At 45.5% G+C, this 14,181-nt stretch overlaps 1 protein-coding gene across 1 annotated transcript in view; it reads right to left on the reverse strand.

Moving 5' to 3' along the window:
- SESN3 (sestrin 3) overlaps positions 1 to 14,181 on the reverse strand; it is a 247,821-nt gene that overhangs the window by 65,558 nt on the left and 168,082 nt on the right. Inside the window, exons 4-5 of the mRNA XM_085621415.1 lie at positions 6,848 to 7,030; positions 919 to 1,155 (exon numbers count right to left, since the gene is read on the reverse strand). Of these exons, the coding sequence (XP_085477541.1) occupies positions 919 to 1,155; positions 6,848 to 7,030 (420 nt within the window). The remainder of the gene's footprint in view (positions 1 to 918; positions 1,156 to 6,847; positions 7,031 to 14,181) is intronic.

The raw sequence follows: 14,181 nt of genomic DNA on the forward strand, positions 1-14,181 counted from the left end.
CAAACAGTCAAATAGTTACCTTGTAAGCATTAGTCGCTAGACACAGTATTTTATAGTTCGGATTTACTATCTGAAGCTGTAGTTTCTGTTTTAACCATTGTGACATAGGCAAGTATGTATCTATCCTGCTACAGATAGGGAGATTGTAGGATCCTGCCACAGACAGGGAGGTCACAAAATCCTGCTACAGACAGGAAGGTCGCGGGATCCTGCTACAGACAGGAAGGTCGTGGGATCATGCTACAGACAGGAAGGTCGCGGGATCCTGCTACAGACAGGAAGGTCGTGGGATCCTGCTACAGACAGGAAGGTCGTGGGATCCTGCTACAGACAGGAAGGTCGTGGGATCCTGCTACAGACAGGAAGTTGTAGGATCCTGCTACAGACAGGAAGTTGTGGGATCCTGCTACAGATAGGGAGGTCGCGGGATCCTACTACAGACAGGGAGGTTGTTTGAGTTGACCAGAGAGCACGCGCAAAACATGGGAACATTGCTAATAGTTTTGACAACTAACATACAAAATGTGAATTATTGAAGTGGTCTGTTGCTTATGTAAAATGAACATCTCTATGGGATACACGGTCATCAATTTTATAATCCTGGCAATGTAAATCAAAATGTGTTTTAGAACAATTTAAAATGCATTACTTCCGCTATATAGTTTTATGCTAGTAAAAGAATGAATAAACTACCAAGAAGCCATTTGTGGCAATTGGCTTCTTGCACTGGGAAAACCTTAAACGAGACACACAGCCTCTCAGATAATTATACAATTTCACAATGTGAGGATAGTTGCCAATTCCCTATATGAGCCAATAAACCACATTCTGCAATTAGAAAAAAAGTTTAGATTCTTAGAAAAAGAACTGAGCTTAAGAAAAAAAAATGAAAAAAAGAAAATACTCAGTTACACTTACCCCAAAATTGTTGCTTGTGAGCGCTGCATTTTCTATGGTGTTGTCATTGGCAAGATCACAGGCGCAGAAGTTGTTGACTGGCTCTGGTCTGAATCCATTGGGAGGGTCCTGATCGCTCTCTGGATTTATGCCACTTCCGAACACGAAGCTTGCCAAAGCATGGTAATGAGCCAGCAGGACCACAGCATGCACAAGCTCAGCCAGAGACCAGTTGTTCTGCCCAGTCTTGACCAAATTCTGAAAGTCAATCCAAGTGAAGAGACACATTAAGAACGTCATCTCCTCGAGCCCTCACAGGTTCAGGGCAAGCTTTGACACAGCTCATGTGAAGATGGAAAATGTGGCTTCGAACATTCCTGCCTGCTGCTGTACCAAAATGTCAGATTGTACAAGTCTAATGGCCTCAATCAGAGTGTAGAATATCCAATAGGCTCAGAGCATCCCCTATGGGATTATTGTTTGCCTACAGCATCGCATGCCGTTTTGGACTCCGTTATAAACTTTGCAGGAATTAATGGGGGAAAATGTTCACTGACGTTTTTGAAAGGGTTTTTACAAGCAGTATTATCCCAGATTTATGCATGTACAATGTCTGACAGGTAGAACATGGACGAAAAATCACACACTAAAAATGAGGAGAGGCATTTGCAATCACCTGCAAAGTAGAAAAGCAGGCACGGAACAATTCGTGCCCAATTTCCCGCTTTGCACACTAATCAGAATGACCCCCTATGTGATTCAGCTGTTATTGCCAGCTTCTTGATTTTAAATTCGGAGGATCTGTCTATTTGGCTGACCAGCTCAGTTCACCACCTCTGGTGGTCTCTCTGCACATCAGCCGGCAGAACACCAGACTGGGGAGCAAGAAGTGCAAAAAGAAAAACCTAGTCAAGATCTGGAACCCTGCTGCTGGTCTTTAATCTATGAACGAGACGAAGACACCTCCTTAAAACCTACCTCCCAACCCTGTAAGCAATCACCTTCCCCTCTCAGAAACAAGAACCCACAAACTAGATTCAAGCTTTGATTGGATCTCTGCCTTCGACAAGGTACAGTGCTCCTCTGCTTTTCAGCGAGATTCGAGCCCTACAATTGTCATAAACACAGTGCTTTAATTGGGATGAAAAACCTGGGCGGGGGGGGGGGGTCTCTCAAAGGGGTGTGGCCAATGTCATTAAGGCGTGGCTTAAAAACACATAAGCTAAAAATCTGTGCTTAGCATAGTGTGCCGCCCGACTTGTATTTTGCTGCTTCTGTCATTGCATCCAGATATATGTTACAACAAGTATCATCAAACCTACAGGTCAGGACTATTGACTTTGTATTGTATTGTAGAGTGTTCTTGTATAGCGCATCTATCACCCTACGGGTATCTTGGCGCCTTGCCTTGCCAATGGTTGCATACGATAAATAAGCAGCAACTATGGCTTGTATACAATATTGAAAAAGCTTCCACTTAAAGCCCTGTAATACCACAACATTGTTGCTGCTCCTGAGTTTCAAAAGGAGAAGGGAAATCCAGAGCAAATTACTCTCTAAAGGATTTCTCTTCCCCCTACAACGCTCACCTGGCATGACGTCATGCCGCAACTTCTCCACTAGTGAGAAGTGAGCAGTGTGAGCACGCGAACATTGATATGCCTGCGGTCACTGCAGTCTGAAAAAAAAACAGACCGCCTTTGCCAGGGCCCAAAACAGAGCCCGATAGAGACCAGTTTCGAGGCCCCCTTTAAAAAATTGCCAGTGCTCACCACCGGTGAGACCCTGCCCACTTAAAGCACTGCATAAACATACACTCTTATGACTTTTCATAATACCCTCCATAACATTTTCATTAACATATACAATAAACAACACAGCTTCTGGTTTATACTAGATTTGGGATTTTTGTTTCAGGAACATACGTTCTCAGTTTCATAACGTACATGCCATCTCTTATTTCGTCACTAACACTTCAGTTCCTTCATCGAGAATCCAAAAGACCAATATTTAAGTCTTGCATTCCCTGCAATTCCAACTCTCTGTTAGTCAAACGATACATCTGAACTAATTTTAAATAGTACATTGCTAAGCTATCAATAAATGATACGAACTAAAAGAAAGTAAACTACAGCTGTAGCAGATGAAGGACTAGAGAGTTGCTTCCTTATTGGACCAATATGTTGCGATTAACTTTCGCTCCACCTGTGTGTGGAGCTCACCCCACTCTGCACGCCACCTCTGCGGAGCTCACCCAAATCTGCATTTTACTTCTGGTCACAGCTCCCTCCACCTCTCTGCAGAGCTCACCCCACTCTGCACGCCACCTCTCTGCAGAGCTCACCCAAATCTGCACTTTACTTCTGGTCACAGCTCCCTCCACCTCTCTGCAGAGCTCACCCCACTCTGCACCCCACCTCTCTGCAGAGTTCACCCAAATCTGCACTTTAATTCTGGTCACAGCTCACCCTACTCAGTACTCCACCTCTCTGCAGAGCTCACCCCACTCTGCACGCCACCTCTCTGCAGAGCTCACCCCACTCTGCACGCCACCTCTCTGCAGAGCTCACCCAAATCTGCACTTTACTTCTGGTCACAGCTCCCTCAACCTCTCTGCAGAGCTCACCCCACTCTGCACGCCACCTCTCTGCAGAGCTCACCCAAATCTGCACTTTACTTCTGGTCACAGCTCCCTCCACCTCTCTGCAGAGCTCACCCCACTCTGCACGCCACCTCTCTGCAGAGCTCACCCCACTCTGCACGCCACCTCTCTGCAGAGCTCACCCAAATCTGCACTTTACTTCTGGTCACAGCTCCCTCCACCTCTCTGCAGAGCTCACCCCACTCTGCACGCCACCTCTCTGCAGAGTTCACCCAAATCTGCACTTTAATTCTGGTCACAGCTCACCCTACTCAGTACTCCACCTCTCTGCAGAGCTCACCCCACTCTGCACGCCACCTCTCTGCAGAGCTCACCCCACTCTGCACGCCACCTCTCTGCAGAGCTCACCCAAATCTGCACTTTACTTCTGGTCACAGCTCCCTCCACCTCTCTGCAGAGCTCACCCCACTCTGCACGCCACCTCTCTGCAGAGCTCACGCAAATCTGCACTTTAATTCTGGTCACAGCTCACCCTACTCAGTACTCCACCTCTCTGCAGAGCTCACCCCACTCTGCACGCACCTCTCTGCAGAGCTCACCCCACTCTGCACGCCACCTCTCTGCAGAGTCACCCAAATCTGCACTTTACTTCTGGACACAGCTCACCCTACTCAGTACTCCACCTCTCTGCAGAGCTCACCCCACTCTGCACGCCACCTCTCTGCAGAGCTTTCCCAAATCTGCACTTTACTTATGGTCACAGCTCCCCCCACTCAGTACTCCACCTCTCTGCGGAGCTCACCCCACTCTGCACTTTACGTCTGATCAGAGCTCACCCCACTCAGTACTCCACCTCTGTGTGGAGCACACCACATTCAGCACTTCACCTCTCTGCGGAGCTCACCCCACTTTAAAGCGCCCTCATAGTGTCTAATACAGCATTCCTACATTGGTAATTTTGCAACTGAAAGTCCCAATAGAGTGGAGAGGGGTAATTTTGGCATTCAAAATTACCACAGTAATACAACTTTTACTCTCTGGATAATTGTTTTCTGAATTTTGTACAGAGGAATAGAAACATTGAGCATGCTAACGGAAAAGGGTAAAGCACAGGTATGGACCCATTAAAGGGCTCATCTACACTTCATCCTACAAATCCTTTACTTAATAGTAAATATAACGTAGGGTCTGGGCTTTTCTGAGAAAACACACTCACTGGGATTCGAAGAAGGGCAAAACAGATAGGAGAAGGTAACAAAATAACACCGAACGTTTGGGGCTACTACCAGTTAGGTAAGAGCAGTAAAATTAGAAATTAAGCAGGAATGTGATTTGAAGACCTCATTTGCACTTAAAGAAGCACTTCCATGAGGCATCTTGGTATGGTATGTGTGGGAAACTTGAGGCGAAAATTGAATCCTTATTCAGGTCCATGCAGGAGAATAAACCTATAAATGAAAGGGACTTTCCAGAAGAAGGTAGGCTGAACAGGGAAGAATGAAGGCTGAACAGGGAATTAGTGAGAAAGAGCTGCAATAAGATTATAAAAATAAGGAATTTTGTCAAAATAGCTTCAGGTGAAGCTTAAAGGCCACTTTTGTGCCACGGGGTTTCAGGCTTTCACCCTACACTTCAACGTAAATTATTTCCCCTGCCAATGACCTTGTCAATAAGACAGGGAAAAGAATGCTGCCTTACAGAGCATACACCAATTATAAACAATGTTTAGGACCGAAGACCATAGAACACTGAACATTTTCGAGCAACATCTGTAATGTGCAAGTTGATGGATATCATGTAGAAAAAACATTACGTGAGAAACATATGTGAAAATCTTCATTTTGAACAAATGTGCTCACATTACACGATGGCTATTTTGCCAGTTTGTGTCTTCGTCATCCCCTTTCGCATTATGGCTTTTATAAGATAGGCTTTCATTCTCATCACACTATTCTACACCAACATCTACTTTCTAGGTCTTGCCTACCAGACAGTGCAAGCTGTCTGGTTGCGAAAGACCTATAGTAAACTTAGTGGGCTTACAGCCCGCCCACTGTTTGCTATTGATTGTATTTATTGTCAGTCACATCATTTTCTTGCTTATCGAATGGATTCCCTTCCTCTTCTGATGTGTGTCCCTCCTCGACTGATTGATTTGTATCCTTTCACTGCTTACATTTAGGAAACTACTTTATTCTTTGTCCTTCACCACTCCACGAGAGAGCAGGTGTTTTCTAGCTGTCTCTCTCTTGTGTGCTGCATTACTGCCTCAAATGTCACTTACCCCCACCACCTCATGAGCTGTGATGCTCCCCACACCTTTGAGCTTGTCGGTAAGAAAGGCACAGCAACAAGGATAATTGTGCTGGTGTATGGCTGAGGAACAGACTTTAAAGATTGTATCTGTTTTATTTATGCACATACTGCAAAAAAGAACAAGCTGAGGCACACAAAGGCGTTTATGTCCCTGTGGAAACGGCCACTTGCTACATTCACCCTGCTGCCATTTGAGGCAGAAGGCATACTTAGCAGGATACTTCTGCAGACCCATATTTCTGCTCCCAGGTCTAGAACAGACAAGCAACTGGCTGAATACTGAGGAAAGTACATTAAAGCTTGATAGGTGTCTCCCTGTACATTTGGACACTTCCTTATTCTTTTTAATTTCTGAGTGAAGAATATTTGAAAAATATACCATGCAATTTATAAACATGGAAAACACAATTCAATGTACAGTTATGAGAATCCATACCCACTTTTCCTCCAATATTGTGAAATTATTTTTTTCTTTAACTATTTTTAAACAATACTTTACAGACAAACATTGGCAAAATCAACCGCTCTGCACTCGCATTGTTTAGATAAGACCTACTGTCTATGCCAATTTTAGTTTTAAGTCTCATTATCAGGCATCTCAGTGCCCTGCATTATAACTTTTGTGGGTGTTGACATTTCCTACGTTTAGAATAATGCAAGTTTGCAACACACTGCACTGTCTGTTCGCAGTTTGTTCGTAGTCATCAAATTCTCCATACGTATAAATAAACAATCTTCATTTGTGGTGACAATTTTTTCTGGACAGTTCAGCTACCAAAATTGTTAATTTTTACCAAATATTCACCTTCTATACATTTTCTGCAGATAACTGAAGACGACCTTGGAATTTCTTCTGATGCTAAATATTCTGCAAAACAAATGAATTTGAGCGCGACGACTTAATGGACAGTGAACCTGCGATTTACTTTTATGCAACACAAAGCTCAATCCTCAAGCTTTTTCCATTCTCATACACCGCCTGGACCTCAAATACAAGTAAAGGATCACTTTTATAGAAATATTATCCATTACCTGAATATGCTCTTTGGTAACGAGCCAGGGCCTGTGTGCCAGGAGTTTATTGATTTCATTTAGATTTCGAAGTCTTTGTGGTACATATTCTAAGCCTTTCAACCATTCCGGATCACCCCTTGTTTTCAGAAATTCGTCGTTGTGCATGTTTATCAAGTAAGAACACTGATGTCTGGCTGCTGCCTGTAAATGCAAACATGTAAAATCAAATTCCACCTGTTTTAATAAGCACATCATTTTAGTGCTAATAGTACAAATTTTAATTGACGGTGTAACTCTGTACAAATCATTCTCTGTTTAAAAAAAAAAAAAAAAAGAATTATTTCCCAAAATGACATCAAGCACTTGGAGGTGGCAGAAGTCTAGAAATGACAATAAGATAAAACTACAGTTAATTTTCTAAGTTCCTCCGACAAAGCCATCATTCAGACCCAACATAATATGCGAATAGGATGACTGAAGCGGCTAACTTTCTTAAAGAATTACTTAACTTTCAAAAAGAAGCTTGCTATCATTACTCCCACTCCTGCGACTAAGAACCATCTTTTGAAGAACTGTCTGGAGTTTTTTTTTATTTTTAATACGGTAGCTGCTATGATGAATACTGCTGGTATCTTAACCAAACCAGAAGTAGAAACAATCATATCTAGAGAAACGCAGACAATCTAGTTTATCGCCCCCCCAAAACTAACGCCCCCTTCGGTCTGCCCTCCTTTTTTTTGAGGCACTATCACCAGTGGAAGTGGGAGTCAATCTTGAATAAAGTGAGTGGAGCTCATTAGACCAGTCACTCACTAGGACAGAGAGTATCATCAATAGCTAATTTTTTAAACAGTGATACCCAGGAGTGTGTAGGCGAGCTTTGATTTTTAACTTTATGCTGCACCTTCTTTTGTTAAGATCGCTGGAAAAAAGACAGCAAAGGCCCAGCTTTCACAGTATTTAGAAGGGCATCGTTTGCTTGGTAACAAATAATTTGGTTTCCGTCCCTACTATGAAACAGCGTCGACCCTCATGGATATGAGACACTACGGAGGTCCGTCGCAGGAGATCTGCAGTTTCTCTAGGCAGCCTTGGATACAAATCGACCATAGACTACTACTGGATCAGTTGTTTAAAGTGGTGAGGATCTCCAATAATGTGATCAGTTGGTTTAAGAACTAGAGTCAACAGATCCACCCAAGTAAACGTGGTGAAAACCCTGCCCATCTTACTCCAGCGTCCCGTGGCATCCCTAAGGGTTCCACCCCCTTGAATTCCATCCGATTTAACATGCTTTTGCAGCCACTGCATGTAGGCACCAAGTGGAAAGGGAGGATGTCATCCATGGGTTTCAGATTCTTAGCTTTTCGGTCACCTGACGCACACCTATGCCAACACTTAAGAAAAGTTGCCTCCATTCAATTTTGGATTAGATGCAACTGGTCAGCATTACATTCAGGCCAAAAAACTCGCAACAGTATGGTCCTGTGACAGAGGCTCCTTAGGATCAGCTCAGCGTTGGGTTGATTTAGTGGAAATACAGTTAATTCAGTCAAACCCTGGGGTTTCCTGCAGCTCTAACCTGCCTTTCGAAAAGACAGGTGAATACAGTCAGCTGTATGCATGCGGAACCAGTTTGTCAGATCAGAGGGATTTTGCGTTGAGCTTATTGCGAAACTGGGAAGCTGACAGTTGTTGAAAATGAATGTGTCCTGGCAAGTATGGGACAGTCAAGGAGGCACTCCAAAAGCAAATGAAGAACTTGAGGAGTGATGTTAAGCAGCTGTGAGAGATGGCTAAAGAAGCAGAAGGACGCAAATGGCACAATAATATTTGCGTATTTGGAATACCGGAGAAATCGGAGAGCCCAAGTGTGGAGCAGTTCCTAGGAGATTTGTTGTCCTACACGGTCTTGGAGGGTAAGGTTTCAAAGTTTTTAATAGTGAAAAGAGTCCATAGTGCCAGGAACGCTGACTCTACCTGGTGCACATCCAATAACAATGGCAGTGAACCGGCTTAACTTCAGGCTCTGTGACCATATGTTGTAAATTGCAACAAACAAGGGACCTTGGTTGGTTAATGGAAAATAGCAAGGTCTCCATCGACCCGTACTACACTGCTGTAGTGCAATCACAACGGTACTCTTTCATGGAGTTAAAAGACAATTGCAGCAGCCAGGTTTAAAGTATGAACTTCTTTTTGCAGTAAAACTCGCAGTAGTTGACAGGACACTCAATTGCTCACATTAGCTAAAGAGGCATGGTTGGAGTCCAGGGAATATCCCACAAGTGTCGACCTTGATAGAGGTGAACAAAGACCTAAATCGAGGCACAACAGGAAGACGTCCAGAAGGCCTACTGGAAGACCTACCAGGGAACAAGTGGAACGTGAAAGAGCACACAATTGTAGAGGTACAGCGTCAAAATGGCATCTGCCGTATGTGCATGGACTGATGCAACCTTAGATGGGGGCTACATCCAGGAGAGAAACAGAGAACTCTCAAGGGGACCCTTCTGTGGGATTAGTGATCACACCAATACATCTGATGAAATTCTCTGAGTGCTAGTATCACATTGATGAGCGGGTCATCATGGACTGATATACAAGGATGGTGAGATCAATCAATCAATCATAGGCATTTATAAAGCGCACTACTCACCCGGGGGGTCTCAAGGCGCTGGGGGGGGGGGGGTCCGCTACTGCTCGAACAACCAGGTCTTGAGCTTCTTCCTGAAGGAGAGGTGGTCTTGGGTCAGGCGTAGGTCGGTGGGGAGGGCGTTCCAGGTCTTGGCGGCCAGGTGGGAGAAGGATCTTCCTCCTGTTGCCGCTCTGTGGATGCGGGGGACGGCTGCGAGGGCGTGACTGGTCGAGCGGAGGTGGCGTTTGGGAGCGTAGAAGTTGAGGCGGCTGTTGAGGTAGGTCGGGCCTTGGTTGTGTAGGGCTTTGTGTGCGTGGGTGAGGAGCCGGAAGGTGATTCTTTTGTTGATCGGGAGCCAGTGCAGGTCTCTCAGGTGTCTGGAGATGTGAGTTCGTCTGGGGACGTCGAGGATGAGTCTCGCCGAGGCGTTCTGGATCCGCTGGAGTCTCTTCTGGAGCTTGGCGGTGGTACCGGCGTAGAGGGCGTTGCCGTAGTCCAGTCGACTGGTGACGAGGGCCTGGGTGACCGTTTTCCTGGTCTCGGTGGGGATCCACCGGAAGATCTTACGTAGCATGCGCAGGATGTTGAAACAGGACGAGGAGACGGCGTTGACTTGTCTGGTCATGGAGAGGGAGGAGTCCAGGATGAAGCCCAGGTTGCGTGCGTGGTCTGTCGGTTTGGGTGCGTTGCCCAGGGCGGGGGGCCACCAGGAGTCGTCCCAGGCGGAGGGTGAGGAGCCCAGGATGAGGACTTCCGTCTTGTCTGTGTTCAGTTTCAGGCGGCTGGTCGTCATCCACTCGGCCACGTTTTTCATCCCTTCGTGTAGGTTGGCTCTGGCGGTGGCGGGGTCGTTGGTCAGGGAGAGGATCAGCTGGGTGTCATCGGCGTAGGAGATGATGTTCGGGTTGTGTTGGCGTGCGATGGCCGCAAGGGGGCTCATGTAGACATTGAAGAGGGTGGGGCTGAGCGAGGAGCCCTGAGGGACGCCGCAGATGACTTCCGTGGTTTCTGATCTGAACGGGGGCAGGCGGACTCTCTGTGTCCTTCCGGTGAGGAAGGAGTTGATCCATTCCAGTGCCTTCTCCTCGATCCCGACGTTGCTGAGGCGCTGAGATAGTCGGGGGAAGTTTATATTTTCGCAATTAAGCACTGGACAAGGTAGGAATTACAGTCAATGTGACTCTGTCCCACTTTATGTCATCAACATTATCTCAAGAGGAACTGAACTCAAACTATTTGTATTTTTATTTTATTTGTTGCTGGAGCTATAATTATAATATAGCCTGGGAGTAAGAGGTGGGCACAAATGTGTTATGTAAAGTTATCCTTGTTTATACCCAGGTCGATAATGAACAATATGTGGGTGAGGGAACCACCAGAATGTCATGCAGACACTGTACTGGCACACCTATCCCTAACGGGAGGGGATAAATTGAAATGCAACCAACACATACAGCATTATGACAGACTGTAAAGGGGATATCGATTCCAAAGGGGATGATGGACGGAGCGCTTGAGCAAATCAAACACTCACCCCCAGTCAATTGATCTGGGTTTAATCCATCATCATTCTTTAGCTCACTCCACCACCCCAGTTCAGACATGGCCATATGCAAATCAGTCTGACCCTGTGCCTCATGGGAACAGTCCAGCCCGTACTGCCAAACCATGTCTTCCCTGGACCGGAAACAAGCATCCTGGGACCGGTTTCGGGTTCATAACCCTTGTCAGCCAGGCTATTTTGAATCCAGTGGTAAAGTGAGCAAGGGACCCATGTCTGGGCATACCCTGCCAGACGTGAGTCCCGTGCTCTCCATGCCACTGGAATCAAGCTATCCTTGCTGAAGAGGGGTGAAACCCCGAAACCGGTCCTAGGATGCTTGGTTCCAGTCCAGGGAGGACCTGGCTTGGCAGTTCGGGCTGGACTGTTCCCAGGAGGCACAGGGTCAAGACTGATTTGCATATGGCTGGGTTCAAACTGGAATGGCATGGTGAGCAAAAGAAGGATGGATTTAGGCCCAGATCTCTGTACTGGGGTGAATGTGTGACATTGTTCTGCATTCTGTCCATCAACTGTTGTTTTTGTAAAGGGGATAGGTCACGTACCAAAAAGATATCAGATATCTGTATTTGTAAAACGTCACAGCACACAGAGTATATTCACAAAGCTCATTAACATGTGAATCAGAGACACACTGAAAAAGAAATGAAAAATTCCAAAAGTGAGCAACCTATTGGCCATTTGCATGTGGAGCATTGATATGGATCTCCCCACTACAGGGATGTGGATATTAAGGGAAGATGCATAATGTTAGTAGGGATGGTGGATGGCGGTTCACTTATGCTCTTGTGTGTAGGCACCATATTCCAATCATGCGAGGTTCCCCCATGGTTACTTCACACACCACAGTTGCCATGTATATGTGGAGGTGATTGTAAATGTATACGAGACATACACATGGTCAGAACATTTCCCGCCATTTCCCATGGCCCTAAGTCACATGTCAACTGCCAAATGCATGCTTGGATAGTCCATAAGACAACTGGGTGGCACATGGAGAGAGATGTACCCAAGGCGGGAACTCCCTTGTTTCTCCTCGGGTGGGACGTGACATTGTCATCCATCTTAACACGACACTTGCAGCCAGAAACACTGCTAGATGTCTCAATCGGGACTACTGTGTTTGTGACCGCATACAATATTACTTCCAAATGAGCACAAAGTCTTGGGAGTAGAGGTCGAGAGGCATGCTTTCAAAGCCATGATAAGGGACATTTGTATAAATAAAACATATGGCTTTAAACACACAGTACAGTGAGAAATTACAGATGTGGAGGGGAAGTAATTGACATAAGAAGTGAACAACAGGTAGCACAGCAACTAGTGAAAAACACGGCTGAGCATTCTGAGCTGCTCTCTAAATTAAGTGACAGGGATAATAAGGAATATACTACTAGACAACATGCGGAAGGTGACGGGACAGGAAGACTGCTGGTATAGGTGTAGATATGGAATGCTCAAGGTTACCAATTTGTGTCAGAACAGAAAAAGGGGACATACTTAACACATAAGTAGGAAATCAATGAAGTGTTCACTAGATATTATGCCACTGTATATAGGAGTGGGGTTCTGAAACAGGCATAAATGCAAACACACCTAAATACAATCATGATGGCCATGTCATGCAGGTACAGAGAAACGCAGGAACGGAGAAACGCAGGAACAGAGAAACGCAGGAACAGAGAAACGCAGGAACAGAGAAACGCAGGAACAGAGAAACGCAGGAACAGAGAAACGCAGGAACAGAGAAACGCAGGAACAGAGAAACGCAGGAACAGAGAAACGCAGGAACAGAGAAACGCAGGAACAGAGAAACGCAGGAACAGAGAAACTTGCAGAGATTATTACAGCGATAGAACAACTGGGGAGAGGGAAAGTATTGGGAAAGGATGGCCTCCTAGAAACATGTTATGCAAGTTTATGGCTCAACTGCCAAATCGCCTATTCTAGGTATTCAAGGGAACTAGTTTGAGTGGGAAACTATCAACATCAATGACGGAGGCAATAATAGTAGTGCTCCCCAATAAGGGCAGAGATCCCTGTCGTTGTAAAACCTAGACTGCAAAATCTTAGTTAAGACCTTAGCCAATAGATTGAGGACAGTGGTACTGTCACTGCTGCACCCTGATCAAAAAGGCAGCACAATTCAGTGTAACGCGTTCCACAACCTTTGATACCTCTTATTTCACAGATTGTACTGCCTGAGAATGGCCCAATCCCATGGGTCGCCTCGATGAATATTGAAAAAGCATTTGGTGCCTTTAATCGGCTGTATTTCCAGGAGAACCTCCGGAAAATAGGCATAGGGTTGGCTTTCTTAAAATTGGTGATATTGCTATACTCTGTCACCAATGGGCAAGATTAAAGCTGGATGAGTCTTTTCTGACCCATGGACAGTGAAAGGGGCACCGGTAAGGTGTGGCCCGTGTCACCATTCTTGTTTGCTCTGGCCATAGAGCCACTTGCCTGCTTGTTGTGCGGTAGAGGGTGGGACTGAGGCATGTGTAAACAGGATAGACTGCATATAACTTCGCTATATGCGGATGATGCGCTACATTACCTGCGGAATGAGCGTGCTGGACTAGAAGAATTGATGGCCGTGTTGGAGGACTTTGGCAGGTATTCAGGGCTGAAGATAAACTGGGCAAAGTTGTGCCTCTTCCCACTCAAAATGTGGACTATCCAAGAACAAACTAAGCTGACCCCTACCCAACTACGGATACGTGGCACTTTCAGATACTTGAGAGAATATTGATCATTGCGATGAGCACCTCACTACGGGTAAACATGGTATGACACTGACATATATACAACATTCTATCACATTCAGGACTACGTTGCCCCTGTCTCAGTTGGGCAGGTGGCAATTGCCGAAATGATGGTACTGCCCCAACCTATGTATTTATTGTTGGCCTTACAAGTGATACTGAATGGGTTTTGTATTCAAATAACTACACAGTATGTTAGTCACTTTAATTTGGAGCAGATTTCCAGATAACCCACTGGCCCAATAACGATGGGACCTGGGGATGCCACAGTATGAAACATATTACACAGCATGGCAATTATAGTAGTTGACAAGGTGGTTGGATCCTCGTGAAAATACCAAATAAGGTTAAATACATCGCATAGAGGTAAGATCATAGATTGCGT

Source organism: Triturus cristatus, chromosome 8, assembly GCF_964204655.1.
Source record: "Triturus cristatus chromosome 8, aTriCri1.1, whole genome shotgun sequence".
NCBI classification, from domain to species: domain Eukaryota; kingdom Metazoa; phylum Chordata; class Amphibia; order Caudata; family Salamandridae; genus Triturus; species Triturus cristatus.